General features: G+C 46.4%; 1 protein-coding gene across 8 annotated transcripts in view; it reads right to left on the bottom strand.

The window, feature by feature from the left end:
- PMFBP1 (polyamine modulated factor 1 binding protein 1) overlaps window positions 1–22479 on the bottom strand; it is a 2317386-nt gene that overhangs the window by 1972588 nt on the left and 322319 nt on the right. For all 8 annotated transcript variants that reach the window (XM_078668626.1, XM_078668631.1, XM_078668625.1 and 5 more), the window contains one exon: window positions 19467–19595. In XM_078668626.1, coding sequence (XP_078524752.1) covers window positions 19467–19595 — 129 coding nt within the window. The remainder of the gene's footprint in view (window positions 1–19466; window positions 19596–22479) is intronic.

Genomic DNA, 22479 nt, shown 5'->3' with positions numbered 1-22479 from the left:
ATAATATAACAGGAGTTTCTACACATCACAATCTTTTATTAGTCATAGGCTATCCATGACGGATCGTGAAGTTCTGACAAAGCATCTGTGGAGCTCTAACAGATGAGCAGTTCTGCTCACGCGAACACCATTCTCCCACACTGACCAGCCAAGTTAGCTACGTCTTCAGTTTCTTCTCTCTAGCCGTCAGAAGGGTGGAATCGAAGAAATAGGAAGTCAAAAGCAGGTTTAGCGCTGGGCAGAAGATTGCTGGCACGGGCCCGACAGGCCCAAGGATTTGGCCGTAGCCCTAGAGTCCTTAAAGCATTCCAGCGCATGATCTGCCTTGCCACCGAACGGCATGTCCATAAGGGTGTTTTGGACAGCGCCGAAAAGTTGGCAGAACTCAGCCAGGCGTGGCGGCGAACCGCCACAGACGTGGAAATCGCTCTTCCTAGCGAGTCTGTGGTATCCAGTCCACATCTGATATGAGTACAGCGCTGCGTCCCTTCCCTCCGCAAGGGCTTGAGCGAGTTTCGCAAGGGCTCCATCCGGGCACTCAGGCAGCACGGCCGCAACCGTATCCCACAGAGAGTGGGTGTAATGGTCCAAGAGGCACGCGGTGTTGACTGACCGCAACCCCAAACTAAGGGAGGAGAACATCTTCTTACCGAACTGTCCATACCTCTTGTACTCCCGTTGTGGTCGTCCCGTCCGGAATGCAGATTGGGAGGTAGAGGTCTGGATAACCAGACTCTCGGGGGTGGGGTGGGTGGACAAGAAACTTGGGTCGCCCGGAGCTGGGCGGTGGCGCCTAGCGACGTTCCTATCTACAGGAGGGCCTGTAGTGGGCCTGGACCAAGTGCCCAACAGGACGTCTGTGGGAGCCTCGTTAAACAGCAGTAGAGGCTCTGGGGAGCTTACCTGCTGTGAGGATGTTGGACCTCACTGTTGCGACGGGGAGCTCAAGAGCCACGGCCTTGGCTGCCCTCATCAGCACCACACTATAAGCTGCCCCCTCCTCCGTAGCCACGGTAGGAGGGGAGACAAAACAAGTGTCTGGGGAGGTATCCAGACCACTGGGTTCCCCTAGTTCCTGTGTCCAGTCCTCATATGACTGGCACTCATGTGCCAGGGGGTCCTCAGGCCCCCCCCCAGTCTCGCTCGTCGTCCATGTCCTGAAAGTCAGGGATAAAGAATGGACTCAGATCCTCGAAGAATTGCTCTTTCGGCCGGCGCCGAATGTGGCGTCAAGCGACGCCGGATCCGGACCGAGGGTCGGACCAGGGACGGCGGCGTCCGAGGACGGCGCCGGGGGTGACACCCTAGGGGTCAACGCCGGCGGGGGTCGTAAGGGCGACCCGGATCCGGAACCGGATCCAGTGGGGCCTTGCGGCACCGGGACCAAAGTCGCCGACGGCGCCGGGGCCGAAGCAACCGACGGCGCCGGGGCCAAAGCACCCGGCCCGCTTGGGCTCCCAGTCGGGTCCGCTGGGCCCGAAGGCGCCGCGGAACCCGACGGAGGAGAGAGCGACCTCATGGCCATGAGAAAGGCATCGATCTCCTCCGGCGTCACGTTCTGCCCAGGGACCGGCGGGTATGGAGCAGGCCGCGACGCCTGTGGGCGGTGTCACCTGAACCCCCGGCTGCGTCCCGCGAGCGTCGGGGGGAGTCAGAAGAGCGATGTCACCTCTTCGACTTCTTGTGCCTCTTCCCTGAGGACTTGGAGCCCGACGAGTGGTGTTGACTCGCCGAGCTGTGATGACTCCGGCCCCGCGACCGGTCCCTCGACCTCCTTCCGGACCGGGACCTCGAGCGGCACGGGGCCGACTGCTGGAGCTCGAGGCGCTTGCGGGACCGCTCCCGCCTAGCCTTCGACGTCAAGGCCCAGCAGTCGGGGCACGACTTGTCATCGTGGTTGGGCCCCAGGCAATGTAGGCACCGGCGGTGGGGGTCGGTAACCGACATCAGTCGGTTGCAGTCGGCACAGGGCTTGAACCCGGGCATCCCTACCGGCACCGATCGAGTCATAGACTCGAAACGGATCCAAAAAGGATCGAAAAAGCTTAGTCAAATGAGTGTGCATTATTTGGTTGATGAACGGATGGCACGATACCATGAGCGGGGGCATTATGACGTGATAGCCGCGCCCTGACACACGGGAACCTTCTCAATGTCCAGATCGCATATGCTCTAGCGCACCTTCTGCCCGAAATAGTACCTGTTGACAGAAATATGCCAGCACTGCACTGCTGGAGGTGGGTCTGCTGACTAGTACAAGCCTTGCCTAGCGCCTGCACTGTATGGTTTCGGTGAAAGACGCCTAACTTAGTTTATTTACCTTACAGGGCATATGTGGTACTGGTGTCTATTGTGCTGGACTGTTGTTGTTTATAGATATCCTTGCGTAAATTACTGGATGCGTTTGTCATATTTCATTTTCCCTTTGGTCGGGCATGAGAAATGTGTATAACAAATGGTACATGTACTAGCCTGATTGCTGTTGTATCTAATCCCGTTTGTCGCATTCATGTAACCTAATATCAGAAATGCAATAATAAAAATATTCAAACAAAAAAGAAAAAGCTTAGTCAAAAAGTGACTAAAGGGTACCACTTTCTCCGGACCTGCGCTTGCTGGCGCGGAAAAAAGAAGAACTGACGTCAGCGCGTGAGGGCGGCATCTAAGTACTCAGGCGACATCATCCCGGTGCCAACTACGCCAACGACGGACGCGGAGCCGCAGACGACGCCTACCGAAGCGCAGGGGTACTGCTTCGCAAAATTTTCCGGATCCAGTCTGACGCCTGGGGATATTCTAAGGTAAGGAATCTAATACTAACCTGTTTCTTTCAGATGCCTCGGTTTGTATTTTAGGTTGGTTGCTCAGCGCTGCCTCCACCTTCTAGCAAGGGTCAAACAAAAATAAAAAAGTGAAATAAATAAAACTTTAAAGAAAAACAAACACAAAGATTGAGAGTCTAAAGACAGATATTGAAAAATAAAGGAACTAAAGCTAAGCAAGATGAAAAAAGTAACAGTGAATGGAAAAGAGTGGAACGCAAAAATCCGTAAAAAAGTAAAAAGGACAAATAAAAGAAATGATACTACAGAGAAAAGAGATCCAAGGCTTGAAAATAGTAGTTGAAAAGGAAAGAGAATGGAAAGTACAGAAATGGAAAGAAAACTGAAAAAATAAATGTGTGTGTCAGAGGTTTCATGCTCACTTACATACAATCTCAAATGAATGTACCATTGTAGGTATGTATCTACGTGTACAGGGAGATCCAGGCCTTAATCCCAGTCAGAAAACTCGTAGGGCAAATAGACTTGCTGAAGTGGGTTTCCTCCTCATCGTCATATATTCTAATACCAGTGTAAGAAAACAAGTTACTTACCTGTAACTTTGGTTCCCCAGTATTGGTAACTTTCATAGATTCCCATGCTTTTTTATCATTCCCTGTCTTCGGAATGGGAGTCTCGGTAACAAAAATACTATAGCAGTAGGTACAAAAGAGAAAGAAAAAGGCCTAGGCCTCATTCCCTTTTGTAGCATATCACCCTCTTTTTGTAAAAGAGACCAAACTTAGGCATCAGCCAATCAGAAGAGCCTCACCCCATAGAACCTTCCTGAAGGAACCTCAGAGCCTCAGATTTTCATAGCCGTTGTGTAACAGTCACCATATCTGCTGTAGGCTGAGCTTTCCTCGGGGAGGTGGGTGGGCGCATGTGAATCTATGAAAGTTACCAATACTGGGGAACCAAAGTTACAGGTAAGTAACTTGTTTTCTTGCCCCAGTATTGGAACTTTCATAGATTCTCATGCTTTTGTATCAGAGTAGCAAGCAGTTAGCAATAAAAAAACACATTTTGTGTAATAAATACATTGTAATAGCCAACATGACATAAAGATACAAAATGTGCAAAATAACGGAAGGTGGAATAGAAAGGAAAGCTCACCAATTATTGGAAGAGGTTCCTCAGGACCGCCTGGCCCACTGCCGCATCCTCTTGCTGTAAGGATTCCAAGCAGTAATGCTTAGTAAAGGTGTGGACGTTGCTCCAGGTAGCAGCTCTGCAAATGTCCTTAATCTGCACCCCCGCAAAGAGGGCTGCTGAAGAAGCCACTGACCTTGTGGAATGTACCCGAACCCTGCCAGTCAGTGGTTTTCCTGCTGCAGTATGGCAATGTAGAATGGCACTTGTAATCCATCTTGCTATCCCCTGTTTTGACAGCGGGAGACCTTTGCTTGGACCACCAAAAGCAACAAACAATTGAGAGGATTTCCGAAATCCTTTGGTACGATCCAAATAGAATTTTAAACATTGTTGTACATCCAAAGAATGCAGCGACCTCTCCGCTGGTGTAGCCGGTTGAGGAAAGAACGCTTTCAGAATAACCAGCTCGTTCAAGTGGAAGTCCGAGGGTACCTTGGGTATGAACCTAGGGTTAGTTCTCAGGATAACAGTGTTCCTTTTAAATTGTAGGAAAGGCTCCTGGATTATAAGAGCCTGCAATTCTCCAATACGTATTGCCGGTGTGAGGGCGAGAAGGAGAGCCAATTTCCATGAAAGGAACTTCATGTCAGAATGATTAATTGGTTCAAATGGGTCTTTCATGAGCTGAGTGAGGACTAGATTTAGGTGCCAAGTAGGAGGCGGAGGCCTCACTGGTGGATAGACCCGGAACAAGCCGTTAAGAAATTGTTTAACAATCCTGGAAGACCACAACGAAGGTCCAGACCCAGACCGTCTGTATCTCGAAATGGCTGCCAAATTAACCTTTATGGAAGAATGGGCCAGCCCCGACTTAGCCAGGGACAGAAGATAAGGTAGAAGCTGATGAGGCTTTGAAGCAAAGGGGTCAACTCCTTCTCTCCTGCACCAAATACAAAATCTCTTCCATTTAAAGTGGTAAGTCCTGTTCGTGGAAGGAGCCCTCGCCTGGGAGAGGACTTCCTTAATTTCGTTTGAGATGGGGAGATTCATAAATTCTCGCTGCTCAGGAGCCTTGCTGTCAGGTGTAATGACTGTGTATCTGGGTACCAAACCTGTCCTTCGGAAATTGTGAGGAGATCTGGAATAGTCCTCAAGGGAAGAGGAGGAGCTAGCGATAACAGATGGAGCTCCGTGTAACAGAACTGTCTCGGCCAAGCAGGGACTATCAAGATCATCCTGCATGGTTCCACCTTGATCTTCCTGATGAACTGCGGGATCAGAGGGATGGGGGAAAAGGCGTAGACAAATGTCCTTGACCAGGCTATCGAAAGCGCATTCCCCAATGATCCTCGGTGGTGAAGCCTGCTTGCATAAGACCGGCATTTCTTGCTTGTCGGTGTGGCAAAGAGATCCACTGCTGGTCTGCCCCACTGGCTGAAGACCTCTTCTAGAACTCGCTGGTTCAACTCCCACTTGTGACTGACTGAGGATAACCTGCTCAGCCTGTCGGCGTTCTCGTTTAGAACTCCTGGCAAGTGTTCTGCCTTCAGCGATATCCCGTGAAGGATCGCCCATTCCCAGATCTGTTGAGCTTCCTGCGACAATGGAAGAGATCTAGTTCCTCCTTCCTTGTTCACATAATGCATGGCCGTGGTGTTGGCCATTCTGATGAGCACTTGTGAACCTCTTAGGCGAGGAAGAAAGGCTTGTAGAGCCAGTTTTATCGCTCTTAGTTCCAAGAGATTGATGTGGAGCCGTCGATCGTGAGGAGACCAATGGCCACTGACATGTAGGTCTTGCATCACTGCTCCCCTACCCTCCAATGACTTGTCCGTTGTTACTACTTGAGGAGACGGATCGCTTACGAAGGATAGATCTTGGGACAAGTTTCTCTGATCTGTCCACCATAAGGCCGCTCTTCTCATCATTGGAGTGACGCACCCTGTCGTCGAATGATCCGTGAATCTGTTTCCATTGGATGTCTAGTTGTTCCTGCAGAGGACGCATTCTCAGTCTGCAGTGAGGAATCAGAGGTATGCATGATGAAATTCCCCCCAGCAGAGATTTGTAGCGGCGTACTGAAAGACAAGTTCTTTTTTGTAAGTCCAGAGCCAAGGACTGTAGTTTTTCCCTCCTTTCCAGGGTTGGGAAAGCCTTTGAGAGTTTTGAGTCCAGGATGGCTCCCAGGAAACGTGCCTTTCTGGACGGAACCAGGGATGATTTGTCTCTGTTTAAAGTGAGTCCCAGATTTTGAAACCAGTTTGTACAAGCCTGAACAGCGTCCCGCGCTGCTTCCCTGGACGAGGCCTTCAGCAACCAGTCGTCCAGGTAGGGGAAGACTTGCAAATGGTTCCTTCGCAGGAATGCTGCTACTGGCGCCAACACCTTCGTGAAGATCCTCGGGGCTGAGCGAAGACCAAAGGGTAAAACCCTGAATTGAAAGTGGCAATTGGCTACTGTGAATCTTAGAAACCTTCTGTGTGCTGTGTGAATCGGTACATGAAAGTACGCATCCTCGAGATCGAGCGTGGCCATGAAATCCCCCGGATTGATGAGCCGCAAGATGACTTGAAGAGAGACCATCCGGAAAGACGGAGATGAGATTGGTGTTGAGCTCCCTGAGATCTAAAATGGGGCGCCATTTCTCCAGCGTCTTCTTTACCAGAAAGAACCTGGAATAGAACCCTTGTCCTCTTTGGTCGGAGGGAACCGGCTCCATAGCACCCTTCTGGAGCATCTCATGAACTTCGAGCTGCAGAAGACGCAGGTATTTCGATGGAATGGCTGCAGGGGGCTTGGGTGGTGGGATTTGCCTAAATTCCAAGGTATGGCCTTTCTGAATGATGTTGAGCACCCAACGGTCCGATGTTATCTTGGACCAATTCCGAAGGTATTTGGTTACCCTGCCTCCAACTGATGACTTCTTGGAAGAGAGAACAGTAGGAAGAGCCAGGAGGCCGCTATTGTCGCTTGGACGTATCACGTCCCCGGTGAGCCCGTTTCCCCTTGTTGTAAGGCCTGGAGTAATTGGAGGATTGGCCCTGCCTTTGTTGATAAGGCTGGCGGTATTGCTGGGATCCTGAGCCGTAGGATGAATATCGCTATTGCTGATAGGATCCTCTGTAGTTCGTACCTCTGCCTCTGGATCCTTTAAAAGGAGTTTTGCGGTACTGAAGCATACCCAAAGATCTGGCGGTCTCCGTGTCTTTTTTGATGTCTTGGAGAGTGTCGTCAATTAGCTTTCCAAATAGTGCTTCCCCATCAAAGGGAAGATCTAGGACCTTATTTTGGATCTCAGGTCGAAACCAGCCTTCAGCCACCCCTCGTGACGGAGGACTGCAGCCCCAGCCAACGAACAAAACGCCGTTGTGGCAATGTCCATGGCGCAGTCAATGATCTCCATTGAGGTCGCCTCCCCCTCTTGTAAGATCTTTTTTGCCTCTGATTTCGATTCTGGAGGAAGCTGATCCAGGAACGGAGCGACATCACACCAAAGCTGGCGGTCATATCTGCCCAATATTGCCAGAGCATTGGCAGCTCGCACCAGAAGACTCGCCATCGACCAGAATCTCTTCCCAGCATTGTCCAATCTCCGTCCTTCCTTGTCCGGAGGAGTTGTCAAGGGAGCAGAGGGGTTGCAGGATTTCCTCTGCGCCGCTTGCGAAATAACTGAGTCTGGTTTTGGGTGGCCCGTTAAGGCAGCTGGCCCATTGTCAGGTGCTTTGTACTTTTTATCCAGACGCGGTAGTACAGGGACCACCGTCGCTGGGTTCTTCATAGCCTTAAGGCCTTCGTCCCATAGATGTTGCACTATAGGTATGGACCTTGTCGTCTTCCGATAAGGTTCCTTGAAGTCATACAAGAAATATTCCGTGGCCACCGCAGGCATAGCCAACTTGAACCTGCCAGCCGCTCTTTCCATCAGCTGATGAAAACCCCCTACGTCCGCTGGCGGAGAATCCACCGGATCCGGACATGGGGATGGAGGGTCCGGAATGATGTAGTCATCCCATTCAGTAGCTTGATCAGTTTCATGATCCGAATCACGATCCTCATCCGAGGAATCATCATGGCCGTCTGCAGGTTTGGAAGGCTCTTGCGGAATGATTGCCCGTGGCGGAGGAGACGCCTGAGCAGGTAATTCAGGAGCAACCGCTGAGGCAGGAGCCGAGACAGGTGCTGCTGGCGCTACTGGAGCCGGAACCGGCTTTGTAGCCTTAGATTTGTAGTCCTGCAGCATCTTATGCAGGTCCTGCAGGAAAGAGGATGATACCGTAACCATGTGTTGACCTGAATAATGCTGTGATTGGGCAGCCTGATGATGATGATAACCACCTTCCTGGTCATACCCTCCTTCAGAGTCCGTCTCCTGACATTTGACCAGAAGTTGAGAGGGACTATTAGCGTAGCCATATGAGTCCTGATCATCCTCATCTGACTCTTCTTCATCAAATAGCAGAGCTGGTGGCAAGGGGGTTACTCTCCTAGGAGATGTCATCTCCGGCTTAATCCTTGTGACAGAAATAGTGATCCTTTTCTCTGATGCCAAAATAGTCGACGGTTCTGTCGACGATGGTACTGTGCGTGCAGACGTCGTTGACTCGTCGACGAGATAGGCGTCGTCGATTTCATCGTCGACGATCCAGCCGTCGTCGTTAAAGTTGTCGTCGTCGAGGCTCTCGTCGACGACCGATGCTGTCACCCTCGTCGACGACTTCGCCGTCGACGTCGCTGTAGTCGTCGACGTCTTCGATGACCCTCCCGTAGACGCTGTTGGAACGGTCGTCAACGCCTACTTTCTCGTCGACGATCCCTTCGTCGTCGAATGTTCCGTCGACGAGCCAGTCGACGGAACCAATTTTAACTTTGGCTTCAATTTCTTTGTCGACGGAACCTCCGTCGTCGACGCCTTCATCGTCGAGGACTTTGAACTTCTGTCAGAAGATTGGGAAGAGGGTTTCTTGAAGTCTGGATCAGTCTTCAAACCCTTAGAAGGTGTAGAAGGTCCTACCCTCTCCTTTTCACCATGGTGAGGAGATTCCCCTGGACCTAGGCTCTCAGACTCTCTGGGGGTCGTTTTTGAGGCCTTAGAAGGATGTTCCACAGAAGAAGAAGGGGAACCCCTACCCCTCTTGACTGACCTTCTAGATGACACAGCTGACGATGAATCCTCAGTGTCACTGGAAACTCCATGTTTCCTTTCCTTCTGTTTCTGAAGCTAGGTCAGAAGTCTACCAGCCCGATCTCGGAGGGTCTTGGTAGAAAAAGTGCGGCAGATCTTGCAGTCCTCTGCCTTATGATCCGGATAGAGGCAATAGATCCAATCCTTATGTTTATCCTCCACAAACAACCTTTTCTTGCCACAGGTGGAACATGGCTTGAAAAGGGCCTTCTTCTTTTCCTTGTCAGCCATCCTTTTCTAAATCCTGAAGAGAAAACTTGAAGAAAAAACCTTTGAAAAGAGATGAAATGAGCAGAGCTCAAAGGAGGCTCCCCAAGCACAACATGCGGTAGAAAATCTGAGGCTCCTTCAGGAGGGTTCTATGGGGTGAGGCTCTTCTGATTGGCAAGTTTGGTCTATTTTACAAAAAGAGGGTGATATGCTACAAAAGGGAATGAGGCCTAGGCCTTTTTCTTTCTCTTTTGTACCGACTGCTATGGTATTTTTGTTACAGAGACTCCCATTCCAACGACGGGGAATGATACAAGATTCAGAAAGGGGGTGGTGATGGACAGAGCATCTGAGTTAAACAGAACACTCATACCCAGTCAAAAGATCAGGGCTTTATCCATCACAGTTTTTTAGCTCACTGCACCATCCCAGTTCAGAACCTGGCTATATGCAAATTAGTCTGACCCTGGCCCAGTGCATCATGGGAACAGGGCAGACCAAACTACCAAGCCAATTCTTTACTGGAAAGGAAACAAGCTTCCGGGGACCGGTTTCTGGCATTACAGCCGTCTTCGGCCCGGCTTGCTTGAATCCTGATGGTGCAGTGTGCAAGGGACTCACATCTGAGCATACCCTGCCACTCCTATAGTGGCCAAAACGATTCAGAAAGGGGGTGGTGATGGACAGAGCATCTGAGTTAAACAGAACACTCATACCCAGTCAAAAGATCAGGGCTTTATCCATCACAGTTTTTTAGCTCACTGCACCATCCCAGTTCAGAACCTGGCTATATGCAAATTAGTCTGTCCCTGGCCCAGTGCATCATGGGAAGAGGGCAGACCAAACTACCAAGCCAATTCTTCACCAGAAAGGAAACAAGCTTCCGGGGACCGGTTTCTGGCATTACAGCCGTCTTCGGCCCGGCTTGCTTGAATCCTGATGGTGCAGTGAGCAAGGGACTCACATCTGAGCATACCCTGCCACTCCTATAGTGGCCAAAACGATTCAGAAAGGGGGTGGTGATGGACAGAGCATCTGAGTGGTCTCCTTAATTCAGACACTCTGTTCATCACCACCCCCTTTTCTGAATCGTTTTTGGCCACTATAGGTGTGGCAGGGTATACTCAGACATGAGTCCCTTGCTCACTGCTCCATCAGGATTCAAGCAAGCCGGGCCGACGACGGCTGAAATGCCAGAAACCGGTCCCCGGAAGCTTGTCTCCTTTCTGGTGAAGAATTGGCTTGGTAGTTTGGTCTGCCCTGTTCCCATGATGCACTGGGGTAGGGACAGACTAATTTGCATATAGCCAGGTTCTGAGCTGGGATGGGGCAGTGAGCTAAATAACGGTGATGGATCAAGCCCTGATCTCTGGACTGGGTAAGAGTGGTCTGCTTAATTCAGACACTCTGTTCATCACCACCCCCTTTTCTGAATCGTTTTTGGCCACTATAGGTGTGGCAGGGTATACTCAGACATGAGTCCCTTGCTCACTGCTCCATCAGGATTCAAGCAAGCCGGGCCGACGACGGCTGAAATGCCAGAAACCGGTCCCCGGAAGCTTGTCTCCTTTCTGGTGAAGAATTGGCTTGGTAGTTTGGTCTGCCCTGTTCCCATGATGCACTGGGCCAGGGACAGACTAATTTGCATATAGCCAGGTTCTGAGCTGGGATGGGGCAGTGAGCTAAATAACGGTGATGGATCAAGCCGTGATCTTTGAACTGGGTAAGAGTGGTCTGCTTAATTCAGACACTCTGTTCATCACCACCCCCTTTTCTGAATCGTTTTTGGCCACTATAGGTGTGGCAGGGTATACTCAGACATGAGTCCTTTGCTCACTGCTCCATCAGGATTCAAGCAAGCCGGGCCGACGACGGCTGAAATGCCAGAAACCGGTCCCCGGAAGCTTGTCTCCTTTCTGGTGAAGAATTGGCTTGGTAGTTTGGTCTGCCCTGTTCCCATGATGCACTGGGCCAGGGACAGACTAATTTGCATATAACCAGGTTCTGAGCTGGGATGGGGCAGTGAGCTAAATAACGATGATGGATCAAGCCCTGATCTTTGGACTGGGTAAGAGTGGTCTGCTTAATTCAGACACTCTGTTCATCACCACCCCCTTTTCTGAATCGGGGAATGATACAAGAGCATGGGAATCTATGAAAGTTCCAATACTGGGGCAATAATTATTCTTTTTTTATTTATTTAATATGTGGTATTGCACCTCATGCCGAGATGTGGCTAATGTGCTCTGAGATAGACCAGCAGAGTAAACCACGTACTGCAGAGGTCCCTGTGTCAAACCTATATCTCATAGATGCTCTTCCTAGTGAGATAGCTCATTACCAGCACTTCACTGAAAGAGTAAGTTCTTCATTACATATACAATAACAGGAGGTTCGTAAGAACTGTCTGTTACATGAATCAAACAATTGAAAAAATATTATTCCCTATCAATCCATAGTTATAACTCCAAAATTACCCAATTAAACTTTAGTTTTCTTAATTGATAACTCGAAGAGTCCACACAGTACACCTTTCTAAAATGCAATGTATCTGCTTCTACAGCTGACACGTATTTCGAGGTAGATCTCTTGCCTTCACCAAGGCTGCAAATACATTCAAATTGCAAAATTCACTCACCATAAACGCAATCCATTTTCTGTAATTTCCTCAGTCATCCTAATATGTACTTTAATACTATTCTAATTTGATTGTAGTGCCATCTAGCTATTTCATGGTGGTGGCACCAATCAAAGTATCAGCAACTCGATAGGATGGCAGCACCGAAAAATGCCAAATAACTTTTTTTGCACCCCAGCCACCTCTTGTGCCAGCAACAGGCCTTATTGAATGTAGAAACAAATAAGGCCTTCATCTTATGGTGTTGGGATCCATTCTCTCTTTCCCAAAAAGGAGACTGTTGGAACAGAAGAGTCCCCTGCATTGTTTGGAAGAGCGAGCCCCTCTGCCTCGAATGCACCTCAGTAAGGTCTATAAGGTTATGACTATTCACCTCAACACACAACAGTCATGCATGTCGGCGGATGTCTTCGCCGAACACAGAATTTAGCACAGAGGGGCATTCTGTGGTGTGGAAGGGCACACTACGTGCATCTTGCATTTGCTGAGCGTAACTACTGTCAGGGAGCGGGCTGCTCAGGAGAGACTGGCAGCAGCAACATGTTATAGTGACAGGACAGGCCTTGATACCGGTGACCTAGTAGGGAGATTTGTCCACTGGCTTGCCAGTCCTCTGCAACGGGGTCTTTACTCTATCCATATGGGACATAAATGGCTTACATGTATGTGTAACGAATGTTGAGATTGTAGATAGAGTTTGTTGCTCATTAACATGTGACTAGGGCAACACAGGAATCAATTCTGAAGTCCTAAAACTCATGTGGTACCTTAAGTGGAAGCTTGAGAAAGCCCCGGACAGCAATGTGCATTGCAAGGCTCCTCCAAGGTATTCCGGAGGACTTTTGTTAGTGGACTAGACTCTATGCAGCAGAGGAGCAGAGACACAGGGTGTGATGTGCAAGGACATCCTCCTGCCCGTGCCTGATTTTTGGTCCCTGGAATGGCTACTTCCGGCAAGTTAACAAGTAGTTAAATAGGGCAGAATCTCCCCGTTTTGTGCCATAGCTTCGGGTCTCCCCCGACAGGAGACTCCAAGCTTCCCAGGACCTCCTTCCTGCTGACACCTGAAGACAAAGACTGAAAAAGGAAAGGTCAGGAACTGGCCAAATCCGTACCAGAGTTAAGCTCTTTAAACCCATAAGCTCAGTCTGCAACCTTAGGTTAAACATAGACAGACATTTCCAGCTGATGTGCTAAGACTCCTCTATGAGAATCGAGGGTCCCACAACAGTGACAACAGAGAAACTCTTCTGTACTTCATGGTTGGGGTACTCACTGTCAACACCCTTTTTCTAGTTTTAGGACCAGAAACATGGGGAGCGCTACAGGGTGCCAGAAGAAGGTGACTTGAGACCTTCCTTGAAATAAGAAGCTGATTAACAGCTTAGGATGTGCATGGTAGGCGCCCTTGCATTAGGAAGATGCCCTCTAGAATAGGAAAGTGAAGGCAGCAACAAAAAACTGCTGCTGCGACTTAGCATCCCTTGATTTACATCCCTTAAGCAGAAGGGTGAAAACTATGCGACCTAGATGTACCTGGAGCATCCATGACAGTAGCAAACTCCAGAAGACTAGCTTTGTATTCTGATGATTTTCATGGAGAAAGTGCTGTGCCACAGTGCCCCCCCCCCATTGTTGGAGAAGACATCGATCAATGCCTTACCTTTAACTTTGGGGTTGACTACTAGATTTGTATATGTGGTGGGTTGTGTCTGGAACCCCAGTAAGATCCAGCAGAGTAAGATTTACTGGACCACAAACAGTTCAACTCAAGTACAGCCGTCTTACCACCAGTAGTGTGCTTCTGAGGTTCACCTGACTGGGAGTGCATACAAACTCTCAATGAGGCCTACAACAGATGGGCCAGGAAGGATGCACACCACTTGAGGCAGCGCTGCTCTAGCTGACCACCAACACTTGCTGATTGTGCCTGTGCCCCAGGAACACTAGAACGGCCATAAGACATATTGTGCAAATGAGCTCTAGTAAGGAAGGGAACCATCATTTCTAGAAGCCCCATAAATACAACTCGTTGTCAGAACACAGGAGGCAAGCAGGAACAACTCTCCTTAAAACTCAGTTGGGAGGGCTAGAGGTCCATTTAGCATTGAGACATTGCTTTAGATCGGTGTTGGGGGAACAACAAAGGCTTTTTCCAAAATCATTGCGACTATTGAAAAAGAGCCTAGTGTATTATTTAGCGTTGCCTCTGATGATTTCGCAAAGAATTTTGTTGTGCACAAAAGTACTTTTTTTTTTTTTTTTTTTTTAAACAAGGGAACACACTGCTGGATACTGATTTGATTTGACTACTATTGCCTGGTTTATTGAGTTTTCGATCTCTAACCTTACACCACAACCCTGAGTAAGCCTTGGACTGCTCAACGTTGTTACCAGGAGGGTCAATTGCTAAAAATGTATACTCAGGTTTTAGCTCAATAGTATGTTTAAACCTCAAGACACAAGTGGTAAAAGGCTCAAACTGTCACAATCTGAGTCCAATAACTGCAGTCTGCCCCGGAACACTTGAAACATTTCTGACAGAGATCAAGGAAGAAGTAAAGGCACCTGTTAAAGCCACGTCTGCCCTTCAACTTGTCCACTATCAGAAATCACATTGTAAGATTGCTCCTACCTTGACATTCAACCAGGCCCAGAAATATGCAAGACTGTCATCTCTTCTGCCACTCCATGTCCTGGAGGGGCAGGGTGTGCTACTGAATTATTTATTATTGATCCAAACGACGAGCACCTCAGTGTTCAGATAGGTCCAGGCCCATTTTATCATGACACCTCAGTTGAAGATTCCTTCTGGCTTTGGTGGAATTATGAAGGCATGTACCTGTCAGAAAAATCTGCATGGAAGCTGCGTTGGCCACGCCCCACATGTTTTCCAGAGGTACTATTCTTTTGAAGTATCCTTCCAGAGCAATCCACAGTTTGACCAACAGATTTTTTAAAAACTTGTTTGCCTAAGTCTATGCTGCCTTCTCATTTTTCAATTCTCAGTCAGTCTATTCACAAATAAAGAAACTGCCTAGTCCATATGCTAATTATCATTATCAGTGCTGGCCAACTTATCCCTCAATGAGGCAAATAATTTGTTCTTGTGTCAGATACTTCTTCCCATAAATGCATTACCTTTTAAGTGCCCTTAAAAGAGGTTAAAAAGGAGAAGCCGAGATGGAAGGATAGAATTGGCCAATCAAGATAGGATTTCCTCCTTAGGTGGATAATATATAAAAATGTGGAATACAATAATTTGTGTTTGACGTAAACAATTTTGGGTCTCTTCCTCTGTTTCTGTGTAGAGTCTTTTCAAATGTCTTCTGGACAAAGAATTCAAATACAACTTTTTACAATGAAAGAAAACATTATAGCGTTTAGCATTTCCCCTTCATCATGGTCAAAACTGATAACACCTCTTCAGAAGGTGCACACTTCAAATGTGGAGGTAACTAGAGTGGCACCTGAGGGATGGCTAGCTCTCAAAGAGGAATGAGAAGAGGCTGTCTGAAAGTAATATGGAAGCACTGGGACTCTCACCTAGGCAACAATTATTACAGTTCTTGGGCACTATTAGTGGGGTTTAAGTTCTGTTTGTGTAAACCACCGTTTTTAATTATGCTTTAAGGCTAATTACCAGGCATTTCCATGACTTCTCAGAATAACCGTCCACACCTCCAATTTCTCCAGTAGTGGCTTTCATAAATTGTTACGTTTGCTGATGTTTAGCGCTAGACATTTGTGTGAATCCAATTTATGTTTATGCTTGCATGAGTAATTAGTGATTAAACCATTACAAGTTTTCAAGTGGTGAATGTGTATTTTCCTCTCACTATGCCACATGGCCCTTACTGTTCTTCCCAAGCGTCCAATTTTTCTGTGCGGAAAAATGATACTTTATAAAGAGGGTATCTGTCGCAGAGTACACTGCCACCTGAAAAAAGCCTAGTCTAGGAAATAAATGTAGCTGCTTATGGATTTGTATCAAAAAGACAGGCAGTTAATAGGAGAGGAGACTCAACTGTGGGCTCATTGTTATGCGCTTATGGAGTAACTGAAGTCCTGGAATAGTCTGAAACAGACATCGTTGGCAAGCACTCCTCATCTCACAAGAAAGCTGATTTAAAGATTTCCAATTTCTTTAAAGAGCAAATCTTTACTAGTTTGCAGAAAAAGACTTTATTGGAAAGTTTATAGCTTGTCTAAATGCCGTTAATGGCCTTAGAGGTATGTTTCTGCCATGAGAATCCCTGAATGCTAAAGAATCTACTAAATCAATCATGTAAAATTCGCACAGACCTGCACTCAATGAAGTAGGTTTGGCAGGGCTGGATAGGCCGGTAGATGCCTAGAACAGAATGATGTAGCAAGGAAAAGCACAAGAGGGAAAGTATAAATGAACTAGGGGTGCGTGGATGCGCACACATATAAATGTGGCCCAATATGCCAAAGGTCAGGTTTGAGTTTATTAACACAGTACAGCAAAATTTGTGTAAGTTTGTTGAATAGTTTTTGAGATCAAAGCATTGATTAAAAAAAATGGTGTCAGGCTGGCTTACAGGATTAATATTTTGGTATATATTTGTGCTGTGTAAGTTTGCCATTCAGAATAAAGTCGAATCACGCCAATCATGTTTGAATTTTTTTCTCTAATGTTATTAGCTGAAGATGGGAATTTGGCCCAAACCCCATCTTCTTGAAATTCGTGAATTTTTTTTAAATCACCATTTTTGTGCTGTGGGAAAAAAGTCTTCTACACCTTTGAGAAGAGGGTTACTTTGAGAAGTGCCCATCGCCATGGATGTACTGGAGAAGGGGTTGGGAAGGTACTTTGAGGCGTATATATAAAAAAAGAATCGCAGTAAAGTAGTAATTTTTCTAAGTAAATCCCAAATCCAGAGCGGCCATTTTTCAGTTATGAAAAAGAGCACCGCTTTTCATTAAAAAAAAACTTTTACAAAAACAAAGTAAAATAAAAAAATGTAAAATAGAAAATATAGGACAAGAACCGCCAGAGCAAGAAGGACGTATGCAGTAGGCATAGGCTGCATGCGGAGGCTTGGGCGAAATCAGGATTGGCTGCCTGCAGCAGGTTTGGCACACAGCCTGGCCTAAAGTTAGGCCCTGTGGCCAACTGCTGCTAAGCAGAGCTGAGGACTGTGTGAGGCAGGGGGCCATCACAATGGGTTGGGTCTAGGGCTTGCTACAGGCCAGTTCTTGCTGCAAAACTGCTGCAGCGCAAGGCTGAATGTTATGGTTCTGGCTCAAAGGCACTAAACTACTGGATTTCATCAGAGTATACAATGAACGGCATTCAGAAAACAAAACAAAACAGCCATTTTAAAAATGCCACAAGAAAATAAATATGGACCACCAAAAGCAAAACATGACGCAAGTTATTGCATGCATTGTAAATGGAAAATATTGGACAGTTCCCCATGAAATAAAAAACACTGTGCAGAACTTTACCCATTGTTTTAGAATAGGACAGAAGTGAATCATTTAAGCTTTGTTGGGCAAGAATAAGAGTCTTACACCATATTGAGTTGTCGGTACTAGAGTCAAACACAGTTAATACATTATTACTTGTAGTTTGTACTTGCAAAGGTCATCCAAACTTATATCAGCAAAAGAGCAGTGCCCACCCTGCGCACTGTCAATTGAAGCATTGCGCTCTCTAGCGATATTGTTGGTATTTTGATTTACTAAACCTCTTCTGGGAGTTAGTTCCTCATTACAACTATGGGATATCTTGGTACATCGCTGATACCAGTATGCATCCTGGCACCACAACCAGACAAAGGTTTTGTACAAGGAATGGGGAATAATCAAACGGTCCTGGGAATGTCACATCTGTTTCTGTGTTTTATTTCCTCTGATTCCCGGGCCAATTCCGCTGCCATTTCCAGCCTTTAAACAGGTGGAAATAGCAAGAGGGCTGGTGGGTGCTGGGTATAGTGGGGGTGGGTCATGGCAGGGTAGAGGTTTTCCAGGGGCAGGGAGCGGAGTGTTGTCTGTGCCCGTAAGATTGTGCCTGAGTGGGAGGGCACGCAGGTTCATGTATCCCCAGGCTCTGCAATTTGCCCAGAGCTGTCCTGCTGCACATAAGGAGTGGGGAGGGGCAAGGAGAGAGGTGGTCCTTTGAAGGCCTGGCCCATTTTGTGGGAGAGCGTATTCTGATCCACACGGTGGAAGAGGTGTGGCGCCGCGGCCAGGGCGACTGACGCTGGAATCTGGGGACCACGGTTCGATCCCCGGCGGCAGGTCAGCCCAGCACCATGTGACTCTGGGCAATAGCTCGCTTAATCTTCCCGACGGCCCCCCAGCGCCTAGAGACCCTTACGGGTGATTGTGCGCTTTACAAATGTGGACTTTACTTTACTTTACTTACCCGTGTTGGGCAGATTTGGAAATTTCTGGAGTGGAGACTGCAGACCCAGACTGATGGTTATGCAATTTGTAGTTTTGCTAATTCAGAGTCTGGAGGCACTGGGCTCCTTATATTGGAGAGTAGCAGAATTCAGCCCAGAGTTCCCTGGGGGGTTGCACAGCCACCGATCGAGAGAGTAGTGGGTAAATACATCTTACCTTTAACCCTTTTTTATCATTTCATCTTACGGACCTTCATGTCTTTGATTGTCATTCTGAGAACGTGTAATGGTGAGAAAGATACAAACAGGAAATGCTAAAGGCATTTGGACCTTTTGAATCAATTATATGCGAACAAAATGCACCACTTAAATCCTGTAAACTTGTCCATAGATTTTAAAACTAGAAAGTTGTGCTTGGTTAAAAGATTATGCTGAACCAAGTCCGCATTTTGGCCTATGAAGTAAAGGCTACAGAGCTTGTGAAAGTCTAATTTAAGTCTTTCTGAGTGAGGAAAACATAACTTTTGATAGGGCTCCTTCAAGATTTCTGAATGTACTTGGCTAGGAATGTCTAAAACAGGCTTCTCCAATGAGCAGCTCGTGAGCTACTGGTAGCTTTACAGCTACCTGGAAGTAGCTCTCCTATGTGCAGCACAGTAAGCTATATTAGAAACTTTTGTTCGGTTGAATTAATATATGGATCCAAAAATTGAAAAGTGTGTCTTTGGAATGAAAATGTGTGTTTTTTCAAAACTCATAAGCTGACGTTTACGAAAAATGAATCTCCAAAATATATTTAAAGCTTACATTTTAGTGATAAATTATGAAATATTACTAATATTAACCTGGTGACTGGGGCATTGCAACTATTAATGCCAAGTACTACCCATGTAGAGAAATTCCAAATTGAAAAAATCTTTTTACAATAGTGCTGGCACCTTCGCGTGAAGCACTGAGGTGATCATTGCTGGTAATCTTGCATGGGTTGGCCACTAAAGTAATCTTATCTTGCGTGCTCGCTATTACAACACTAACAGTAATAGTAGCTCGGGATCACTTTCATTGAACATACGTAGCTCTAGTTCTAGGAAAGATTGGAAGCCCCTGGGCTAAAAGGTGCACCCCTGTAAATGAGACAATACCTGTAGTTCTGCCTCCAGGGTCTTCTCCTTCCGGCTGGCTTCCTTTTCCACTTCCTCCATTGTCTGGACCAAGACATCATTTTGCTCACTCAAGTCAGTCACATATGACTGCAAGATGCGCAACTTCAGCTGAAAAAATAAAAAAGCACAAACATTTAACTGCCCGCATGAGCAAATACACCGCTTTCTGAACACATAAGCCCACCGCACTTTTACATGTTGGTGTTTTACCTGCCTGAGCTGGAAACATGGGTGGAAATAAGATAAGCAAATTGAATATGAAACTTTATGGTTAAACTACTTCTAACTGGCAATGCAAAAAAATATGCCATCACTGTGAAGGGATAAAATGGGGCATTTAGTTCCACCTGGCCTTCTCATTTCCTGGTCTCCTTCATTTTGTGTTTCCAGGGAAAGACAAAGCATTCCTTGCTCAACCCCATTCTAGTTACTCAAAAACTCTGAACCCAGCCACTGATATTATGAGGCCTCGCTCAGACTATAACATACTCTCGACTAGAGAGCTGCCATGCCATCACGACATTAACATAGTAATGGGAATAAAATGCAGATTTCCTTCACTCCATTAGATGTTTGCAATAAACCGGTATAGGGCTACTCTTCTCTGAGCTTTCATGGTAATGTCTTTTTCAGAAGACGTGTGAGACCCAGGGCTGATGAGCTGCATTATAATGAAATTATTTGGATTGAATTAGACTCTTATAAGAGCAGTGTCATTTCCTCTCTTTAGAAAGTCTCTGTGTATGAACAGATTTATACTGCTGACTAAGAGGTAACAGGTGTGACTCAGATGGGGGAGGTCATTCCTGGAGTGTCCATTATTGGTCATCTGACATAATCCGATTGCTGTAGGACTAACTTGTGCAATCTGACGCCAACATTTAGGCGGGAATTGTGCAAACAATCAATGGTACCAAAGTCATGAAGCAAGAATTGCTCTAGCACTAAACCATTTTATAAGGGAAATCTGAAATAATTCAATTAAACTCGACAAGACAACCAAAGGTAGACAATTTACTGTCACATCTTTTGTACACAGCATATACAATTATGATTGCTAATATTCTTCTTGTAAGAATCCCAGTACTTTGTTAAATGACTGTTTCTCAACAGAAATGTAATCACAACTGACAGAGGAGAAGCTGAAAGCCAAAATATGATCCAAAATATTTATGAGACGTATGAACAGACAGTCCCTGCTACAAACCAAGACAACTGTAAGCGAAGGAATTACCAATCTGACACTGAATCACAAAAGGAAACTGATCACACATGCCGAGGTATGAAATGCTTTAGTTCATAAAAACATTCAGCCTTATGTGGCCAAAAGGAACATCTGAGTATGTCAAGTTTTTTTGCCTTAGCGGCATCAGACATGCTGGAAACAAGGCCCCAGGAGAAGAAAGGGATAGTTTCTCACCTGTAACTCCAGTTTCTCGAAGGGGAATGTAAATTATACTCATAAGCACTGAATAGCCCACCCACGTGCAGGGACCCCAGAGCACTTTTTCACAATATATCTTCTTAAGTATAAATGCTCACCATTCTTCAGGAAGGCCTGCAGAGTCACTTAAGAAAAATATTATGCAGCTTATAGGACTAGGCTACAATGACCCAATTCTTCTTCATGTACTTAAAAAAGGAGCCAGGAAAATTATATACGAGTATAATTTCATGATGTTTTAATATAACATACATCTCTTTTACAACCCCTTTTTTGATAGAGCATAGAGATAAAGGAAAGCAGAGCCGTATAGCCTCATAGGCTGTCATTATATGCATTAAAAATAGAGTATATGCCTTAAAAACCTAGGGATCACATGTGGCAGTTGCTTTCGTTCTTTTTGAGGTAATGCAGGATTATATTTAGGTCCCCTAGTTACCTCTGTCCACTCCACTGGGGAGGGTTGCTTATGACTATATTGGAAATTCCCCTATGAGAGAACTGGAGTTACAGGTAAGAAATTATTTCTTCTCTTGTAGGGGATTTCCAATTCTAGTCATAAGCACTGAATAGCCCATCCCTATTAAGAGCTGTGGAAAAGACAGAGAATGAACTAAGGTAGCTATTTAAGCAATTAGATTTCTGAGGAGTACTGTCTGACTTGAGCATTTGTTCTAGAATCCGAGTCTGGGCAGTAATGTTTGTTAAATGTATGGACAGATCCCCCTGTGGCTGCTTCGCAAATATCCGGAATAGGGATATTCCTCAATAAAACAGCAGTAGCCGCTATACCTCTAGTGGAGTTTGCTTGAGGTTTTATCTGAAAGTGTGTCTTGTTAGCTTTTTGGTAGCACAAAAGGATGCAGGAAACTATCCATCAGGAGATAAACTACTTGGAAGTGGCTATACCCATACGGACTGGAGTTGATAAAAAGTTGGCTCGATCTGTGGGTGTCCCTTATCTTATCAAGATAGAATTCCAAAACTCTCCTCACATCCAGAGAATGAAGAGATCTTTCAGCTGAAGTAGAGCGATACTGAAGGAATCATGGTAAGGTGAGGGTTTGATTGACATGAAAGTCCGAAATAACTTTGGGGAATAATTTTGGGTGAGTTCTCATGACCACTTTGCTAAAGTGGAAGACTGTGTATGATTCGTGAGAACAAAGCACTTGGATCTCGCTAACCCTGCGAGCCGATGTCATTGCACAAGTACAGCTGTCTTGCAAGAAAGTTGTTGCAAGGAGGCTTTGTGGATAGGCTCAAAGGGGTCTTGCATCAGACGTGAAAGTACTAGGTTAAGCTCCCAGCGAGGAAGACGCCTAATGGGAGGGAAAACCTTCTTTAACCCTTCTAGAAAATCTTTGAGTAAGGAGATTTGGAAAAAAGAGGTTTGTGAAGGACATTTTCTGTAGGTAATAAGAGTTGGCACGTGAGCATTTTTAGAAGAGAGTGGCAAGCCAGATTTTGCCAAATAGGGTAAGTATGGAAGAATGACATCTTCCTGGCAAAACGTAGGGTCCACATTCTTAGAGGAACACCAAATGC

This window comes from Lissotriton helveticus, chromosome 12 (genome assembly GCF_964261635.1).
Source record: "Lissotriton helveticus chromosome 12, aLisHel1.1, whole genome shotgun sequence".
Classification (NCBI taxonomy): Eukaryota; Metazoa; Chordata; class Amphibia; order Caudata; family Salamandridae; genus Lissotriton; species Lissotriton helveticus.
The sequence above is the reverse complement of the archived record's forward strand: the minus strand, read 5'-3'. Positions and strand labels throughout refer to the sequence as shown.